The 20,643-nt window shown below is 51.3% G+C and overlaps 1 protein-coding gene across 4 annotated transcripts in view; it reads left to right on the top strand.

The window, feature by feature from the left end:
- DTNB (dystrobrevin beta) overlaps positions 1–20,643 on the top strand; it is a 1,293,049-nt gene that overhangs the window by 360,885 nt on the left and 911,521 nt on the right. For all 4 annotated transcript variants that reach the window (XM_086928107.1, XM_086928108.1, XM_086928109.1 and 1 more), the window contains exon 7: positions 12,380–12,534. In XM_086928107.1, coding sequence (XP_086784233.1) covers positions 12,380–12,534 — 155 coding nt within the window. The remainder of the gene's footprint in view (positions 1–12,379; positions 12,535–20,643) is intronic.

The following is a 20,643-nucleotide window of genomic DNA, read 5'->3' on the forward strand; positions in this document are numbered from 1 at the left end:
CTTATGCTTTTCTATTATATGTTTACTGTGATACAAGCAGCGTCTAACGAGCATAATGGTATGTACTGCTATCTACTCTGATTCAGGCATGTGAATCAATGAGACATCACAAATACTGGAGAAGAACATTAGTTACTTACCTGTAATCTGTGGTGTAGGAGAGTAGGGTCTGCAATCCTATGGTCACCCCAGATTTTTGCTTTTTGCTTCACTGGTTTACGACTTTCCCTGGCTGTGGGCCTGCTAATCAGACACACAGCCTAGCTGTCCACTCTCTAAATTGACATCCATGTACTTTAGGTGCATTTACCAATTGGTATTGAGTCACTCTTGTAAGTCCTTGTACAGTGTACCATAGGTACCCAGGGCATAAGTGCACCCAAGACCTACCAGGGGCTGCAGCATGTATTGTGCCACCCCTGGCTGGCCATCTAAACAGACACAACTGGCTGGTAACACAGCTGGGGCAAGGTGGTGTAATCACCCTTTGCTTTAGATATAGTATACCTATATCTAACCCTAAAATGGACACATATCCTCATATAAGTCACTCCTATGGCAGGCCTTAACAATCCTGGAGGCAGAGTGCTTGGAATTATGTGAGATGGTGCTCTAGCATGAGCTGAGCCTGTCTGCAGCTTTCGGAACCAAGTCTTTTAGCTGTTTCCATGATAACGCTATACCATATCTGCATTATAACCCTCGCGGTTATTGCTAACTTTGGCATAGCATTAACAAAACATGTCGAGTAAGGTGTCATACGAATTGGAATACTACCCCCTCGCCAGTTCTGGCGACGGGGGTAGCATTCCACCCTTTTGGAGGGACACAACATGTATTTAACTGTGAACCCCGGTGAAAGTTAACTCGAGCCAAAGCATCACAAAATGGATGCTGCCACCACAGGCACGAGACTGACCTCCTGCTGCTGGGAGTCCTTCCAGCAAGGGAGGCCTGGACAAAGGGTTTCCTGCCTTGTGAGGTGCCAGCACCACCCCAGACAGGATTTTGTGTATTGAGGTAGGACAGGCTGAAAGGAATGAGACATGCCTGGGGCCCACAAGGTGTCCCTGTGCATACCCCGGTTCAAACCAGTTGCTGGGGCACTCCACCCCCAGCTCTGGCACGAAACCGGACAAAGGATAGGGGGTGTAACCACCCCCCTTCCTGGTCCCACCCATAGGAGGGACCTAGTCGCAGTAGAGCCCCCTTTAGGAGAATAAAGGTAGGAGCTGGTCCCATTCCAAATTAGATTATCCTGATTTGAAACTCTACAAAGAAGAAACTCTGGACTTAGACGTTCTGCTCCACAGAAGACTGAAGAAATCTCCCTTGTGGCCAAGGAGTGACCACCCTGCACAAGCAGGTACCATCAAGCGTCCTAGCGGTTCACTTTGTCGTCCTTCCCGGTGGAACCAGACTTCAGAGCCCGAGGAGACTCGGACTTCCAGACCTCTCCGACCTCTTCCTACATCTGCAGCACAGCTGAGATACGTGGGTGCGACGAGACACGTGGGACCGGCCATCTTGGAGAAACTGCACTTCGCTTCCAGCACGACTTCAGAGGCATCCTCGAGAAAGTGCTTTGGGGATTGAGAAGCCCCAGCCCCGAGCAGCCCTCCAGCATCCACGAGATGTGCGTGGGGCCCTTTAGCTTGATTGCTGCTCGACTCGTTGTCTGGTCACTTGACGGCTGGCTAGTGGCCTCCTAGACGACGACTGGTTTCTCCAGACTAGCCCTTGCTTCCTTCCAAAAGAGAAGCACACCGGACCCTCCTGGTCTGCACCAGACGCCATCTCCACTCAACGCGTGGGTTGCCTTTGCCAAGGCCTGTTGACTCCGAATCCGGATCCGACACCGCCGACAGCGAGAGCCTGCGTGGGACATCTCGTGGTCGTCGAAGACACCTCCTGGTCCACGTGGCTGCAGAGTCAAGCGTCCACTCTTCACCTGATCGCGACGACAGCATCTGGTTCCTTCCTGGTTCCACATGGGCTAGTGACTGTGAACATTGTCCCCTCTGCTTTCAGGTCTCCATCTTCCTCGATCCACCCTTGGATCGCTCCGGACATCTTCCTCCTGGTCGCCTGCAGCATCTTTCTTCAAGGTTCCATAGACTTCGACACGGAAACCCTAAACACTTTCAAACCTATGCACCCGCAGCCCGTGGGTGAGGTAACGAGAGCATTTCGGTGCTCAAGGGTAGATTGACTCTCCTAGTGTCCAGGTATCCTGTCGTTTTAGTCTTAACCAGTCGGAACTGTCTTTTACTTACCTTTTCGTAATTTGCAGTGTCCATTGACTGTGTCCCGCATCACGCGTGTGAGTTCACACTCTGCACACGCGTCCCGTGGGCCTCCTGCTCCTTACCTAAGGTTAGGGTAGTGTAGTCCCAGCGATCCTACAGCCTCTGGCAGCTCCATTCCTTCTATCGATATTCCTTATGCCATTTACTTAGTATATGGTTTGTCGTGCCCCTAGGGCACCATTGTAATTTGTGCAACTTATCGTATTTTTCTTAAGAGTCTTGTCTCGTGCTTAGCCCTCTGATCTCATAAAGAGTTCAGAGGTGTTTTGTTAGTAATAAATATCTTGTTTATTTTCATAACAACCTGTGTGGTGTCCTTTCATCTGGTATTCAAGGGGTTATACGTGGTAAAACAGCTGGCTTCACATGCCAAAAGAGTTTAGCCTAAGACTGCTTTGTCCATGGATAGGATAGCTGGTCTATAAGGTTGACTTACAACCAATCACCATAAGGGTTGTTTGGACTGATACAAGGTGATCACTAGAACTAGTCAGCATCATTTATCAGGCCAACTTCTCACATGTGGTTCTCCAGTATTGGTGTCTTTCATAGATTCACATGCAACCCGCTCATCTCCCCTCAGAGGCTGTTTAGGCTGTAATGGTTGTTTTACTCCTGTGCGAGAAAATCTGAGAGCCTGAGCCTCTGGGGAGAACAGTCTGGTGGGTGCTGTCGCCTGATTGGCTGCAGTTTGGACTATACAAAATGACAGGTTTGTCATGTGCGGAAGTTTAGGCCTACTTTACTTCCTGGTTGGTTATTACCAAGGTGTTTTGGTGGTTATTTGCATATATATTTTTTTTAAATATGTTTTATTGAAACAAGTAACATACAGATACATTACTGTGTGCATAGTACAGTGAGGAGTCAGAAAGTTAGTCAGCTCGTACATTGTCTGTGATGACTTTTATGGCAGCCAAAGTTTCAGTAAGTACAATCAACATTGAGCTGTGCAGTTGGCTGCAATGGGAGTAGTCCCGGCGTTATCACTAAATGACAGACTCTCATTACACATCATTGTATGTTGCGTCATCTGTCCCACCAGAGTATCCGGCTCACCCTGTCTTACTGGGCGTGCCTCTGGTCAATGCCCCCTGTAATGCCCACAACCCTCCACTCGGTGCTATAGTACATCGTTTCCCAAGGGTAGACCTCTCCGGTCAGAACTGACGCTAAGAGCAGTGTGTTGAAGCTGTTGTCTTTGAGTGCTCCTTGGTTATTGTCGCTGTGCGGTAGAGGGTTGCGGCGTGGGTGGCCGTGTGACTTGTGTTCGTGTATGTGTTTGTCAGTAATGAAAGTGCAGCGCAGTCAACTGGGGGGCGACGGTCTGCAGAACCAACCTCCGAACCGAGGGAGGGAACAGAAGAGAGATCGGGGATGAAGTGAACAGTAATTCAAGGGGGGGGGGGGGGGGGGGGAGCTGCATTGTGGTTCCTGTTGTCTAAGTCCCGTGGCCAGGTATCGTGTCGATGCGGGGTGCAAATGTGTTACGCATGCGGGTCGATGTATATGGGTGATTTGCAGGGGCTTCTAGCTTTGGGGTGGTGTGGCACCGTGTGTGTCGGTCGTATGGTCGGTCGTCCCCAGCAGGGGGGGAGAGGAGTGGGGGGGGGAAATGGGGGGAGGGTCGGTGAGCGGGGGGGGAGGAACTGTGTTAATGGTGACTTCGTGTCTTTATATGTGTACCCCCAGCCGCTTGTTATTGCCATGTGTCTCTCTCCCCATTTGTATATCTTCGCACTACTGGGGAGGGGGTCCGTCTTGCCTACGTTATCCCCTGTTCTCGGCAGGCCTTGCTGAATGCCTGTAGGATGTTGTCCCAGATCTGCGCTATTGGGATGGCTCTCCGTCCGCGGTCTCCTCCCTGCGGAGGACCGTGCCCTCTGCTGTCGTCCAGTAGGTGAGAGAGGTACACCAATGCTTCGTCAGTGGTGGGTTGGCGTCCTTCCAATGTCGCGTTATGAGACGTTTGGCGGTTATCAGTCCCAGATCCCAGAACCTGGTATGGGATTTGTTGTGCTTCGTCCTTTTAAACAGGCCTATCATGCAGGCTTCCCAATCGTGTCGTAGTTCTGTTTCTGTCCCCTTTGTCAAAAGTGTGGTTACATCCTGCCAGTACGCCAGTAGTCTGCGGCATGCCCACAGCATGTGCAGGAGGTCTGCATTCAGCAGCGAGCATCGTGGGCAGCTGGAGGTGTCCAGCGCGAAGTAACGATTAATCTTATCCGGGGACAGATATGCCCTGTGTATGATGTAGAATTGTATGATTTTGAATCTCGAGTTGCGGGGTATGTGACGTGGGCCTTCCAGGATTCTTTCCCACCGCTTATCTGTCCAGTCCCTCCCTCTGTCAGCCGTCCATCTGTCTCTCAATGGCTGTAGCGTGCATGTTGTGTGGGACTGTAACACTTGTGTCAACCTGTGTATCACGTGAGACCCATTCCCCATGATGTGGAGGTATTGCATCAACAGGTGCGTCTGAGGTTCCTCCGTCATATCACCCCAGTGTTTCGTGAATTCCCGGACCATGGAGGCGTGTAGCAAGAACTGCCCCGGGACTAGGGTGCCTTCATTGTACAGATCCGCCATCGATTCTATCCCCACACGTTCCCAGCAGTCTAATTGTGTCGCAGTGACCACTCCCCCTGGCCTGGGCATGCCCTGTAGTGGGAGTGCTGGGGCGTAGGGGGGGATCTCCCTCGTGAGTCTTATTGCTCGTTTGTAGCATTTAAGTGCCACCGTAAGGTGTAGTTGTGCTCCGCGGGCTGCTTTATTTAAGGGGTGGATCAATGTGAGCGCCCCCGTGCGGGTCAGGGCCGGTGTTATCGAGGCCGTGTCGCTCAGGTTTCTTCCCGCAAGCCTGGCCACCACCCACTGAAGCTGCGCCGTCAGATAATAAAGTTCCTTATTGGGAACCGCGAGTCCCCCCAAGGACGTCGGGGCGTATAGCTTCTTCAGGGCCACTCTGGGTCTCCCCGTGTTCCATATGAGTGCTCGTACCATGGTCTCCAGTTCTTTAAAAATCCAGGTGGGAACATATACCGGTATGTTCGAGTAATAATAAAGGAGTCTCTGCAATACTATCATTTTCGTTAGAGTGATCCTGGCCGGGACATTCAGTGGGAGTGTGCTCCAGAAAGCTATCTGGGCTCGCAGGGAGGATATAACCCTGACCAAGTTGCCGTCCAGTATGTCTGCCGGAGACCGATATATGTGGATGCCTAGGTATTTGAAGGTACCCGCGTTCCAGGTCAGTGTCGTTCCCCCCTAATTGCACCTCGCATTCCTGCATGTTAGGGTGAAAGGGGTAGACCCCGGATTTCCCCCAATTGACTCTCAGTCCCGAGTGGGCTGTGAATTCTCATAGGGTGTCCGTGAGTCCTTGTGGTATCTGTGTGAGGTCCCTAATTTAGAGGAGCAGGTCATCGGCGTACAGCAAGACCGCGTGCATGCCGTCTACCAACGGGATGCCCTATTCTGCACCCTGACCCCTCAGCAACTCTGCCAGTGGTTCCATTGCTAATGAAAAGAGCAGAGGCGACAGGGGGCAGCCCTGTCTTGTGCCCTGTCTGACTCGTATGGTGTCGGACAGGAGGCCCCCGGTCCGAACCCGAACGCTAGGTGTTTGGTAGAGGAGGCCGACCATATCTAAATATGCCTCTCCCAGGTCGAATTTCCGCATTACCGCCCTGAGGTACGGCCACTCTACTGAATCGAATGCCTTTTCCAAATCTAGTACAAGACAACCCGACTGTGGCCAAGGCTCCCTCGCGTATTCCTGCACCCTAAACAACCGACGAATATTTTGCGATGTGCTACGTGTGGGTACAAAGCCGTTCTGGTCTATGTGGACCAGGGTGGGTGTGTACTGGGCTAGTCTTCGTGCTAGTGTGGATGCTAATATTTTATAGTCGGTCTTGAAGAGGGTGAGTGGCCTGTATGAACCCAACAGCGTCCCGTCTTTTACCGGCTTTAAAAGGGAGACCAGGGTGGCTTCATTCAGAGAGGGCGGCAGTGAAGTCATCAATCGCCGTCTCATACACTTTGATTAGTTCGGGGATCAGGAGGTCTGGATACGCCTTATAGAACTCCGCTGGGAGTCCGTCGGGGCCCGTGGATTTCCCCTCAGAGGTAATGGGCGCTGCTAGGTCCTCGCGTTGGGCGTCGCGAACTGCCGGTAGTGGTATCTGGCTGAGGTATCCCTCCGTGTCTGGGGCGGGGGTGGGTAGGTAAGAGCGGTATAGTGTGTCATAATGATCAGTAAATGCGCAGTGCATCTCCTGTTGAGTGTATAGGAGGGTCCCATCAGCGCCCAGTACTTTCGTTACTGATTTCGTCTTTTCCTCCCTGCTAATGAGCCATGACAGCAATTTGCCTGGTTTGTCCCCTCTATCGTGTGTGTGCTGCGTAATTCAAACATCTCAGTCTCTCCAATAACCATTCGTGTCTCGCCTGCGCAGAGTGTAACTCATCTCCGTCACCTCTTACTGAATCCCGTTCATGTCGGATCAATTCTGCTTCAACCCTCTGGAGGTCTTTCTCTACGCGTCGTTTAAGGTTGGCCTGTGTGCCCAGACATTGCCCTCTTATGACCACTTTGAATGCATCCCATTCTATTTGGGGGGTGGTGGCAGAGCCCGTGTTCTCCTCTATGTGTGTAAACAGTGAGTCCCGGAAGGGTGCGTCCAGTAGGAGATCTGGCTGCAGTCTCCATGTGGGGACAGGGGGGTATGTGCTTGCCCATGAGACTGTCAACATGTGAGGATTGTGGTCCGAATGTGTCCGACCCATGTAAAATGCCTCCGTTACCAGCGAGAGTAAGTCTTCAGTGAGCATCTACCTGTCTAATCGGGTGTGCAGGGTATGAGCTCCTGAGTAGTATGAGTACGTCCGGGTGGTCGGGTTTCGGTGTCTCCATACGTCCTGCAGGTTCCAATGGGTGGCCCAGGCCACAAGGGCCTTCATGGCACCTACTACTGGCGCGTTGGGCAATGGTGGGAAGGAAGGATCTAGTGTGGTGTCTAGCACAGTTGTAATCCCCTCCCAGTATCCAGAGGATCCCATGCCAGTGTGATAGGGCCGTCGACACTGTCGCAAGAAAACCCTGCTGGTCCGTGTTGGGGGCGTAAACCGACGCCAGGAATTATGGGCACCCATCCAGACGTCCCTTTACCGCCACCAGTCTCCCCTCTCCGTCTATGTGCGAGTCTTCAATGTCGAATGGAATCCCCAGCCTCACCCATATTAATACACCCCTTGCATAGGAGGAGAACCCAGTCGCGTACAGTTGTCCACGCCACCGTCTGCGTAACGTATGTACCTCAGGTGTTGTCAGGTGAGTCTCCTGCAGGAGTGCTATTTGGACCTTGTGTCTCTTCAAGTATGAGTAAATCATGTACCTGCGCGAAGGTGTATGTATACCACGCACATTCCAAGTGCAGATTCTAACCTCAGCCATCACAATATATCAGGTGGGTCCCATCCTTCCTCCCCCCAACTCCATACGCCCCCCTGAGGAGCTTTCCACCGCCCGTCTCAACATTATTTCCACGCATACCTGTAGGGCACAATAAAGAATACAGCAGAATCGCCACTAAACTGTGAATGCAGCACATTTCAAAAGAAGGGAGAAGGGAGAACATGAACTGGGGATAATACCCTAGGGTCGGCTGCCAAACGTGCAGCCGTCCAAACACTCTACTGAGCCAGTTAACGTTCCAGTCTGGGGGGTTGCTGCCCATCACGCAAGGCGAATGAGATATAGACTTCAAGCAAATCATGGGGGGAAGTGTGTAATTCTGGCTGACCACTTAGTGGGCCTCGCCGTTGGCATTGCAGTGAGTCCGTTAAGTCATGAGGTACCACTGCTACCAGTTCTCAGAGTGTAGTGGTGGCCCGTGCCCACCCGAAGGGACTCTCGTAGCAGCATGACCCACGGAGAGTGGGCTACTCAGGCCAGCTGTTCGGAGGCAGTCAGCACCATGTATATCTCATTGTCTACTCACTGCGTCTCAGGTGTGTGCTTCCGCAGGAAGGGGCTGGTTCACCGCCTCCTTCCCATGTGGGCAATCGTTGCCTTATGGCCGCCTCCCTCCAGTGCTCTGCTCCCTCCGGTCGACAGATGTGAGGATGGGGAAAGGGAGGGAGAGTGGAGCAAGGCGGAGGAAGTGCCAGAGCGCGATACTCCGTCAGCCGTACAGGTCCGATGTTTGCGGCGTGATGTCAGGCAAGTCACCTGAGATTTGCGAATCCGGTATTCCGTAGATCGCCTCATCGTCGCTCGGTAATGTTCTGGGGCTGGTGACCGGCGGGGAGCGTTGGGTCGGCGAGCCGCTGAGCTCCGTGACCATCCGCAGGGCCTCCTGCTGCTCCCGGCGTATTTCCTCCTCGGGTGGGCTTACGCTATGTTGTGTACCACTCGCTGCCGGTGAGGGCGATCTGTTTCCACGCCTCCGCTTGGATCTCCTGCGTCTCCTCGTCCTGGGTTGGTCTCCTTGACTCTTTGTGCTTTTGTCCGTCCCGTTGTCCAGCCAAGCTTCTACCTCTTCCGAAGTGTTGAAGAAGTGTGTCTTTTCGTTAGCTATTACTCTTAGTCTTGCCGGGAAGAGGAGGGAATACGTGAGTCCAAGCTGGCGCAACCGTCTCTTCACTATCAGGAAGGAATGTCTCTGGCGCTGCACTTTGATCGTGTAGTCTGGAAAAAACATTATGTTCGCATTATCCACCTGTATGTTGCCGAGTTTGCGGGTTTCTCTCAAGACTGAGTCTCGGTCTCTATAGTTCAGGATTCGGATGAGGAATGGGCGCGGGTTAGAGCCAGTTGGGAGTGGTCTGGTCGGGAACCTGTGCGCCCGCTCAACCACAAAGTGGGGCGATAGGGTACCTTCTGGCAACAGGGCGCGGAGCCAGTCCTCTACGTGTGTTGTCGGGTCTCTCCCTTCCCATTTTTCAGGCAGACCCACTATTCGGACGTTGTTGCGTCTCGCCCGTCCTTCTGCATCCTCCGCCCTGTCTTCTAGGAACTGCACTCTGTTGAGGAGATCTTTTATCTGCTTATCTGACTGTGTAACCCGTGGTTCCAAATCCGTTACGGTGTTCTCCAGTGTTGTGGTGCGTTCAGCCAGTTTTTTGTGATCCGCTTTCAGATGCGTCAGGTCTATGGCGACCCCATCTATCTTCGCCTCTAGTGACGTCTGGGTGGACTGTATGGAGTTCTCCAGCCGCTCCATGGCCGCTAGTACCGAATCCAGCCTGGCCGTCACCGGGTCCGCATCGTTCGACTTCTGAGGTTTGTCCATTTTGCCCTTCGGGTGCGTACTCCCAGCTCCTGTACGCTTCCCCGCACCTCCAGACATGGGCAGGATCCTGCACTCCAAAGTGTTTGACGGAGTGGTGTGTGGCGTTTCTGCCTGGCCACGGCCCAGGGCCCGCTATCGCCGATCAGGGAAGGGTTCTCCGGCTATGGGTTCAGGACTGGTGGGCCCCGAGCGGGTCGTGCGGGTCGTCTGTACTGTGGGCGTCTCTTCGAGGCAGGAGTATTATCTTCGCGCCAGTGGAGGGGTATAATGGGAGGATTCTCCGTGCGTCAGCCTCGGCTGGGTCGGGCCGGCCAGTGTGTGGTTCTCAGTGTCCCGGCGGGGGTTGCGCCTCCTCCCAGTTCCTCGGCCAGGTGTGGTCTGCTGCGTTGGTTGGCCCCTGAGGTTGTACGTTTTGCGGCTTGCGCTGTTCCGCCACTGCATTGTTCAGCTGGCGATGCAGAGGGGACTAGGATTTGTGGGTACTTGTGGGTAGCCGTCCGTGTGTTCTGCGGGCCCCAGCACCCTAGCTGAGTGTGAGGCACCCGGCCAACAGAGCCCCCTGCGGTTGTCTCCCCTTCTCGGTCTCAGTCATGGTACTGTGGGGAGTCGCTGTCTGCCGTGGGTCGTGGGGAATCCCTCCCGATTCGCCTCTGTGGTTGTTGAGTCTGGCGCGGTCGGCGGTGCACTCCCTGGCCGGGCGGCCAATGACGGCGGGCGCGTGGGTGCCCCGACGTTAGTGCGGCCCTGGACCAGGGTTCGATTCCGGTGCCCCTCGGCGTTCACCGTGCCTGCCAGGTGGTGTGGGGGTATAGCACCGATCCCGGGGGGCACTCGGTTCAGGGGTGCCTCACCTGTTCTATGATCGGGCCGTTGGTAGAGGCCCACGTCGATCGGCTGCCAGCCTGTGTCGCCATGTTGGGGAAGGCGCCCCCCTCTTGGGGCTGTTGGGGGGGCCCTTCGGCGGTAGTTGATGCGTCCGCGCGCACTCCCCGGGTCCAATTCGGCGGCGCTGAAGTCCCAACCCCTGGTCCGGGAGTTCACAAGCTCTCGGGTGTCCTCACCGGGTGTCGGTGTCCGTGGTCCCGGGTGGGTGCGCAGGCCGCCGGGTGGCCAGGCTCTACTTGCCGCCGCCGGGGTCCGTTCTCACTCTCTGTAGAGGTCTCTCTGGTTGGCGCCGCGGCCGGGAGGCGAGGGGGGGGGGCTCCTCTCAGCGCCTGTGGCTCCGCTGACGATCCGGGTCCCCACATGCGCCGGCTTCAGTCCGCCGCAGCCGTCCTTCCTCCCTGCTACGAAGGTGGCCCCCGCCGGGCAGCCGCTGCTCTGTGTCCGCCGGGGTTCGGCAATGGTTGGCGGCGCCCCCAGTTCCGCTTTCTCCTGGCGGCCTCCGGGTGTCTCCGGCCTTCACGGCCAGAACTTCCGGTTCCGTCACCGGACTTGTCTGATTGGCTTCGCCGGCGTCGTGGCTCCTTTCCCGGCTCAGTTAGGTCCTGAAGGGTTCTGGAGCCCGCAGAATCCTGGGACTTGGTCCGATGCCGTTCGGCAGTCTCACGGTGGCATGCCCCGAGTTGTGGTCAGCCAGACGGAGAATTAAGCGGATAATTCACCCCCAGAGTGGAGGGTCACGCTGGAGCTCTACTAGAACGCAGCCAGTCTCGCTGCGTGCTTAGTCACGCCCCCGTGGTTATTTGCATATTATTTTTTTTTTATGTACTGTGGGACTCCCACTCCGACGACGGGGAATGATTCAGGCATATGAATCTATGGAAGACACCAATACTGGAGAACCACAGATTACAGGTAAGTAACTATTGTTCTTTGAATTGATAAAATACCAACCAAGCCAACCTGAAATGAGCTGTCATTTCAGGTTGGCTGGTATTTCTGCCCTGCCTCACAGTGGCGAAGCCATGTTTTAATACAGCCAAAAATGTGTGGATGTGATGACCTAGACTCCGAAACACCATTAAAGTGCGTGTGAATATGACCTCAACCACAGGTCGCCTATGAAACTTTGGACGACTCAAATGTTTGGACAGATCTTTAACTGAGCTCAACACAAAAGAAGGGGCAAAAGGGAAGAATTTCCGACCCAGTGTCCATACCCATCCGATTAGATCCCAACTTTCCCTAATTAGCAAGTTAATTTTCTTTCAGTCAAGCACTCTTAAGTAAATGAAAAGCTAAAAGCTCTTTATATATAAATAAAAAAATAAATACAGAGAGTGGAACTGAAATATTACCACAACTTTGGGTCCTAAAAGTTGGGGACATTCTCTCTGTTGAGACTGTAACCCAGAACATATTGCAGTTCAAACCCACCTGCTCAGTGTCCACCTAGCGGGCTAGTGCTCTGAAGTGGCCAATAGGTGCTCTACGAGAGACCAAATAAATAAAGGAACTCTCAATTGAGAACAACAACAGGAGTGACTTGGACATCTTCTGATTTAAAAAGAAAATCTGTGTTGTCACTAGTTGCCTCTAATAATCTATTACAGGTGACTACTGCTGCATTTTTCTTTTTACACACACGTTAGTAATAACTTGTAATAACACAATTGCCAGTGTTTCGTAGGGAGATTAAAACCATTTATGCAATAAAAAAATTTAGAATTGTATAAATGCATGAAATAAATGTACTATCCGACTGAGTAGGAAAAGATTACAAACATTCTTTTCAAAACTTGTGTTTATTCATTTCAAGGTTTTATATAGCATTCGTGAACTATGAAGTTTGAGGGTGCTTTACATTATCTGCATTTTATTCTTCACTAGATATATTCTCACAAATGTCTGATTCCAATGGATTTATGGTGTTTACAAAGTTTGATCAATTCCTTCGAGAGGTTTTAAAACTCCCCACAGCTGTATTTGAGGGGCCTTCATTCGGTTATACGGAGCACTCCGTTCGAACATGCTTCCCACAACAGGTAACAATAGTTTGAAAATATATACAACACCTATTTTGTATGTTGGAAATGCAAATGCCTTTTTTGTCTTCTGCAGGGATAAAATTTAACTTTGCTCCTTTCTGTAGCTAAAGGCATTAACAAGGTTATCAGAAAACCTCCACAACTTCTATTGGTCCGCATATCTGCCTTAACCAGTTTGTTTATCCCAGTCGTATCATAGGATTCTTCATATGTAAGAGGATATAATCGGTCTTATGATAGCCACATGGATCTGATCAATCTTCCTGGGATCCATGGTCAAATTTACATTCCATTCCATCTGTGCTGTTTGAAAAGGTTAAGATAGAGCATTATAAACATCATGTTAGTCTTCAAGGCCTTCCACTCTGTCATTATCACTTTGTCTCTATTCCCCGTCCAATTCTTTCATCACCAGTGCGATCTACTTCTCTGGAGGTAACTGTAGCCTTTCAACTAAAATAAACATACTTCTACATCCTCTGCAGCTTACCTGCGGGAAATCCTGCTTTCCCATATATCCTGTGACATACATGCCCTGGGGTCAGTGGACTCCCACACCTGGTTTTGAGTCTGGTAGATATCCCCAAACAGTTTCCTTTTTATCTACGCCCCAGGCCTGGCTCTTTCCGTTCTTAACCTCTAGTTATCCCTACCAGTAAGTCGCCAGACCAGAAGCTGCTTAAAAAGCTGCTAATTGGGATTTTACCTGCTAGTATCACACTGGCAAGTGTGTCAAACACAGAACCGGTATAACTTCTGTGCATATGCTCACTCCTCAGTTCCCTTTTTTTCTTCCAAACAACTGTCTTACTGGATTTTTGAAACCTCGTAACTTTTCTGTCCCTCTTCTCCTTTTTTCAGCTTATATAGCTTTATCTCGAATAATCAAGCTTTATGCCGTGCATGTCTTGCTACCCACCGTTTGCAGTACCTGACTCTCTTAACCCTACCTCTCTTGCCTGTTCTCTGAGTGCCTAGAAATACCTTGCTTCTTGCAGAGTAGAAGTACACATTTACCCCAGTATTGGAACTTTCATAGATTCCCATGCTTTGTATCATTCCCCGTCGTCGGAATGGGAGTCTCGGTAACAAAAATACCATAGCTGTAGGTACAAAAGACAAAGGCCTCATTCCCTATTGTAGCATATCACCCTCTTTGTGTAAAAGAGACCAAACTTTGGCATCAGCCAATCAGAAGTGCCTCACCCCTTAGAACCTTCCTGAAGGAACCTCAGAGCCTCAGATTTTCTACTGCACGTTGTGCTTAGGGAGTCTTCTGTGAGCTCTGCTCAACTTCTACTTTTCTAAGGAATTCCTTTGGTTATTTTCTTCAGAATCTTTTAGATTCTCTTCAGGATTACTGACTACCTTCCAGGATGAGTGAAATGGAGAAGAAAAAAGCCCTTTTCAAGCCTTGTTCCACCTGTGGCAAGAAAAGGCTTTTTGTGGAGGATAGGCACAAGGACTGCATCTATTGCCTCTATCCTGACCACCAGGCTGCTGACTGCAAGATCTGTCGCACCTTCTCAACCAAGACTCTCCGGGACCGTGAGGGTAGACTCTTGACATGGCTCCAGAAGCTGAAGTCCAGAAAGGATACTGTCTCTAGTGACAGTGAGGATGCAGCGTCGATGTCTTCATCAAGAAGGTCAGTGAAGAGGGGTAGGGGTTCTCCTTCCCCTTCTATGGAAAGACCTTCTGAGGCCTCTAAAAAGACCCCCAGTGAGTCTGAGAGCCAGGGTCCCAGCAAATCTCCTCACAGAAGTGAAAAGGAGAAAGTGGGTCCTGTTACGCCTTCAAAAGGTGAGAAAACTGCCTCAGCCTTCAAAAAACCTTCTTCTCAATCTTCTGAGAGGAGCTCTAAGTCCTCAACGACTAAGACGTCGACGGCGGAGGTTCCGTCGATGAAAAAATCGGATTCGAGATTGTTATCGTCGACTGTGGCGTCGACAGGAGTTTCGTCGACAAGGGTACCGTCGATCACAGGTGTGTCAGCATCGACGGAGAAGGCGCCGACGACGAAGATGACGTCGACGACCAAGGCTCTGCCGACGACGAAGGCGCCTCTATCCTGACCACCAGGCTGCTGACTGCAAGATCTGTTGCACCTTCTCAACCAAGACTCTCCGGGACCGTGAGGGTAGACTCTTGACATGGCTCCAGAAGCTGAAGTCCAGAAAGGATACTGTCTCTAGTGACAGTGAGGATGCAGCGTCGATGTCTTCATCAAGAAGGTCAGTGAAGAGGGGTAGGGGTTCTCCTTCCCCTTCTATGGAAAGACCTTCTGAGGCCTCTAAAAAGACCCCCAGTGAGTCTGAGAGCCAGGGTCCCAGCAAATCTCCTCACAGAAGTGAAAAGGAGAAAGTGGGTCCTGTTACGCCTTCAAAAGGTGAGAAGACTGCCTCAGCCTTCAAAAAACCTTCTTCTCAATCTTCTGAGAGGAGCTCTAAGTCCTCGACGACTAAGACGTCGACGGCGGAGGTTCCATCGATGAAAAAATCGGATTCGAGATTGTTATCGTCGACTGTGGCGTCGACAGGAGTTTCGTCGACGAGGGTACCGTCGATCACAGGTGTGTCAGCATCGACGGAGAAGGCGCCGACGACGGAGATGACGTCGACGACCAAGGCTCTGCCGACGACGAAGGCGCCGACGACGAAGGCGCCGACGACTAGGGTTACAGTGTCACCGACGACGATGGTGACGACGTCGACGGTGGTGCCGACGATGACGTCGACGACAGTCTCGTCGACGAGGGCATCGACGACGACGACTGGTGTGCCCACAGTTTCCTCATCAACGACTTTGACGACCCCGATCTCGTCGACGCATGTACAACCGTCGACGACGGAACCGTTGACGATATTATCCTCTGAGAAAAGGATTACCATTTCTGTGACGAGAATCACGCCGGAGATGACTTCTCCGAGGAGTGTATCCCCCCTTCTACCAACTATGCTATTGCAAGAAGGGGAGTCAGAGGATGACGAGCAGGACGCTTTCAGTTATGCCAATAGTCCCTCCCAACTTCTGGTCAAGTGCCAGGAGACGGACTCTGAGGGTGAATACGTCCAAGAGGAGAGTGGTTATCATCAAACGGCCCAGTCGCAACATCATTCGGGCCAGGATATGGTGACGGTGCCATCTTTGTTTCTCCAAGATTTGCATAGCATGCTGCAAGACTATAAATCTAGGGCGAATAGGCCACTTCATGTCCCGGCAGCATCAGCTACACCGGCAGTATTTTCGCCCTCACCAGTGACGCTATCTTTACAGGCTCAAGTTTCACCTCAGCCTCAGACATCCTTCCAACAAGATTCCTCCGGGCTGCAAGAGGTCCATGATGATTCCTCGGATGAGGACCAGCAGTCGAATCATGACTCTGTTCCGAATACTGACTATGACGAATATATCATTGAGGACCCTGCTTCACCAGTCCCAGATCCGGCGGATTCCCCGCCAGCGGACATCGGGGGTTTTCACCAGTTGATGGAGAGAGCGAAGGGCAGATTCAAATTGGCCATGCCTAAGGTTACTAGTGATTGTTTTCTATACGATTTCAAGGAGCCTTTTAGGAAATCGACAAGGTCCATCCCTATTGTTGATCATTTGTGGAAGGAGGGCCTTAAGGCCATGAAGAACCCGGCGACTCTGGTCCCTGTGCCACCGCGTCTGGAGAAGAAATATAAGGCACCTGATGGGGGTCCCGCAGCCTTGACCGGTCATCCAAGACCAGATTCTGTTATCTCGCAGGCTGCGCAGAGAAAATCCTGTAACCCCTCTGCTCCCTTAACAGCTCCACCGGACAAAGAAGGGCGGAGATTGGACAATGCGGGGAAGAGGTTCTCTTCCATGGCGAGTTTACTAGTACGGGCCGCTAATGCTCTGGCGATCTTGGGGAGATATGACCGCCAGCTTTGGTGCGATATCGCCCGGTACATTGACCAGCTGCCTCCGGAGTCTACATCTGGGGCAAAGAAGATCCTGCAGGAGGGAGAAGCGACTTCAATGGAAATCATTGATTGTGCAATGGATATTGCAACCACATCGTTTCGATCCCTAGCTGGGGCGGCAGTCCTCCGCCGCCAAGGATGGCTCAAAGCGACTTGGTTCCGGCCTGAGATCCAGAACAAGGTCCTTGATCTGCCTTTTGATGGTGAGGCATTGTTTGGGAAAGTCATTGATGATACCCTTCAAGAAATTAAGAAGGATACGGAGACTGCCAGGTCCTTAAGGACTCTTCAATACTGCAAGTCTCCCTTTAAAGGAGCCAGAGGCAGAGGTGGTACCTATAGAGGGTCCTTCACACAACAGCGCTACTCCTCCACGGGCTCAGGTTCCCAACAATACCGGCAGCCCTGTCAACAGCGCCAGGGCCAGTCGACAAACTACTCCAGACCTTACAACAAGGGAAAACAGGCTGGACGAGGACGGGACTCGTCCAAGCGCCAATAGCGGCCTCCTGGCTCTTCCTACTGGACCCTGCTTCAGTAAATCATCAGTTGGAGGCAGGGTCAACAAATACCTTCAAAACTGGTCCAAAATAACATCGGACCGTTGGGTGCTCAACATCCTTCAGAAAGGGCATACTTTGGAACTCACGCAAGTCCCTCCACCTAAGCCCCCGGCAGCCATTCCGTCGAAACACCAGCGTCTCCTGCGGCTCGAAGTCCAACAAATGCTCCGGAAGGGAGCGATAGAGCCGGTTCCCTCAAACCAAAGGGGACAGGGATTTTATTCCAGGTTCTTCCTGGTGAGAAAAACGCAAGAAAAATGGCGCCCCATTTTAGACCTCAGGGAGCTAAACACCTATCTCATCTCCCTTTCTTTCCGGATGGTCTCTCTCCAGGACATCTTGAAGCTCATCAATCCGGGAGATTTCATGGTCACGCTCGATCTCGAGGATGCGTATTTCCATGTTCCGATCCACCCAGCACACAGAAGGTTTCTGCGATTCACAGTAGCCAAGAGCCATTTTCAATTCAGGGTTTTACCCTTTGGACTCCGCTCAGCCCCGAGAATTTTTACAAAGGTGCTGGCGCCAGTAGCAGCTTTCCTGCAAAGGAACCATTTCCAAGTCTTCCCCTACCTGGACGACTGGTTGCTGAAAGCTCCGTCCAGGAAGGCAGCGCTAGAGGCTGTTCAAGCTTGTACGAATCTGTTCCAGAATCTAGGCCTCACTCTAAACAACGAGAAGTCCTCTCTGGTCCCGTCAAGAAAGGCTCGCTTCCTGGGGACCCTCTTGGATTCAAACCTCTCAAGAGCCTTCCCTACTCTGGAAAGGAGGGGAAAATTACAGACCTTAGCTCGGGACTTACGGGCAAGAAGGTGTCTTTCAGTACGCCGATACAAATCCCTACTGGGGGTGATTTCATCGTGCATTCCACTGATTCCCCATTGCAGACTCAGAATGCGCCTCTGCAGGAAGAACTGGACAATCAGTGGCAACAGGTCCACGGTTCATTCGAGGACATAGTAACGGTCACTTCGAGGATGAAACACGCAACCTTGTGGTGGACAGATCAAAACAACTTGTCCCAAGGTCTATCCTTCGTAAGCGACCCGTCCCCACATGTAGTGACAACGGACGCGTCGTTGGAGGGTTGGGGAGCAGTGATGCAAGACCTACATGTCAGCGGGCATTGGTCGCCCCAGGAGAAACATCTCCACATCAACCTTTTAGAACTAAGGGCGATAAGACTGGCTCTGCAAGCTTTTTTTCCTCGCCTAGAAGGTTCGCAGGGGCTGATCAGGACGGACAACACCACGGCTATGCACTATGTGAACAAGGAAGGAGGAACCAGATCTCGTCCTTTGTCGCAAGAAGCTCAACAGATCTGGGAATGGGCGATCCTTCAGAGGATTTCACTGAAGGCAGAACACTTACCAGGGATCCTAAACGAAAACGCCGACAGGCTGAGCAGGTCATCCTCAGTCAGCCACGAGTGGGAATTGAATCAGACAGTTTTGGAAGAGATCTTCAGCAGTGGGGCTGACCGGAGATCGATCTCTTTGCCACTCCGACCAACAAAAAATGCCGGTCTTACGCAAGCAGGCTTCACCATCAAGGTTCACTGGGAAGTGCGCTTTCGATAGCATGGTAGAGGACATTTGTCTACGCTTTTCCTCCCATTCCTCTGATACCACGACTTATCAGGAAAATCAAGGTGGAGCCGTGCAGGATGATCCCGATAGCTCCGGCTTGGCCGAGGCAGTTCTGGTACACGGAGCTCCATCTGTTGTCGATAGCTCCTCCAGTTCCTTTGAGGATTCTGCCGGAACTTCTCACGATGTCCGACGGACAAATTTGGCACCCAGATCCACAGTCGTTACACCTGACTGCATGGCTCCTAAGCAGCGAGAGTTTATGAACCTGCCTTTATCAAGAGAGATTAAGGAGGTTCTGTCCCAGACAAGGGCTCCTTCAACGAACAGGACTTACCGCCTTAAGTGGAAAAGATTTTGTTGCTGGTGTAAGAAAGAAAGCATTGATCCTTTCAATTCCAGGCCTCATCAGATCCTACCTTATCTGCTGTCCTTGGCTAAGTCGGGACTAGCCCATTCATCAATTAAGGTCCATTTGGCTGCTTTGTCAAGGTTCAGAAGGACAGACTCCGGACCTTCCTTGTGGTCTTCCAGGATTATCAAGCAATTTCTTAAGGGCTTGTTCAGGGTCTATCCACCAGTGCGACCGCCCCCTCCTACATGGCATTTAAATCTCGTCCTTTCTCAACTCATGAAGGGTCCATTTGAACCAATCCATCGTTCTGACATGGAATATCTTTCGTGGAAATTGGCTCTCCTCCTTGCTCTCACGTCGGCTAGGCATGTTGGAGAATTACAGGCTTTAATCATCCAAGAACTTTTCCTTCAATTCAAAAGAAACACTGTGATCATGAGAACTAATCCTAGGTTCATGCCTAAGGTTCCCTCGGATTTCCACTTGAATGAACCGGTCATTCTGAAGGCGTTCTTCCCTCAACCTTCTACGCCAGCAGAAAGAGCATTGCATTCATTGGATGTGCAACAATGCTTGAAATTCTATTTAGAACGTACTAAAGGTTTTCGAAAATATTCACAATTAATTGTCGCCTTCGGAGGTCCTGGTAAGGGCCTTCCGCTATCCAAACAGGGTGTTTCAAGATGGATCACAAGTGCCATTCTACATTGTCACAAGGCTGCAAGAAAACCTCTAACTGGAAAGATCCGAGCACATTCCACGAGATCCGTGGCTTCTTCAACAGCCCTCTTCGCGGGGGTGCAGATTAAAGACATTTGCAGAGCTGCTACCTGGAGCAGCGTTCACACCTTTACCAAGCATTACTGCTTGGAATCCTTGCAACAAGATGATGCGGCAGTAGGACAGGGTGTCCTGAGGAACCTCTTCCACTGATGGTGAGCTTTCCTTTCTTTCCCACCTTCCGTCTTTCACATTTTGTATTTTATGTCATGTTGCCTAGTGCTATAATTTATGATGCAAAATATGATTATCTTGCCAACTGCTTGCTACTCTGATACAAAGCATGGGAATCTATGAAAGTTCCAATACTGGGGTAAGAAAACAAGTTACTTACCTGTAACTTTAGTTCCCCAGTATTGGTAACTTTCATAGATTCCCATGCTCCCACCCGCCTCCCCGAGTAAAGCTCAGCCTAAGACAGATATGGTGTCTAATTACACAACGGCTACGAAAATCTGAGGCTCTGAGGTTCCTTCAGGAAGGTTCTAAGGGGTGAGGCACTTCTGATTGGCTGATGCCAAAGTTTGGTCTCTTTTACACAAAGAGGGTGATATGCTACAAAAGGGAATGAGGCCTAGGCCTTTTTCCTTTGTCTTTTGTACCTACAGCTATGATATTTTTGTTACAGAGACTCCCATTCCGACGACGGGGAATGATACAAAGCATGGGAATCTATGAAAGTTACCAATACTGGGGAACTAAAGTTACAGGTAAGTAACTTGTTTTCTTCTTCCATGTGTCCTTAGGTTTCATTAATAGAAAGAAAACTCAAGAGGGAAGTACAGAGTCCATTCCTGGCAATTAGGATGCAAGGCATGTTACACAAGAATCCCCACACTCACCCTCCAGTGTGGAGATCATCCTCA

The sequence above is a fragment of the Lissotriton vulgaris genome, chromosome 6, assembly GCF_964263255.1.
Source record: "Lissotriton vulgaris chromosome 6, aLisVul1.2, whole genome shotgun sequence".
Taxonomy (NCBI): Eukaryota; Metazoa; Chordata; class Amphibia; order Caudata; family Salamandridae; genus Lissotriton; species Lissotriton vulgaris.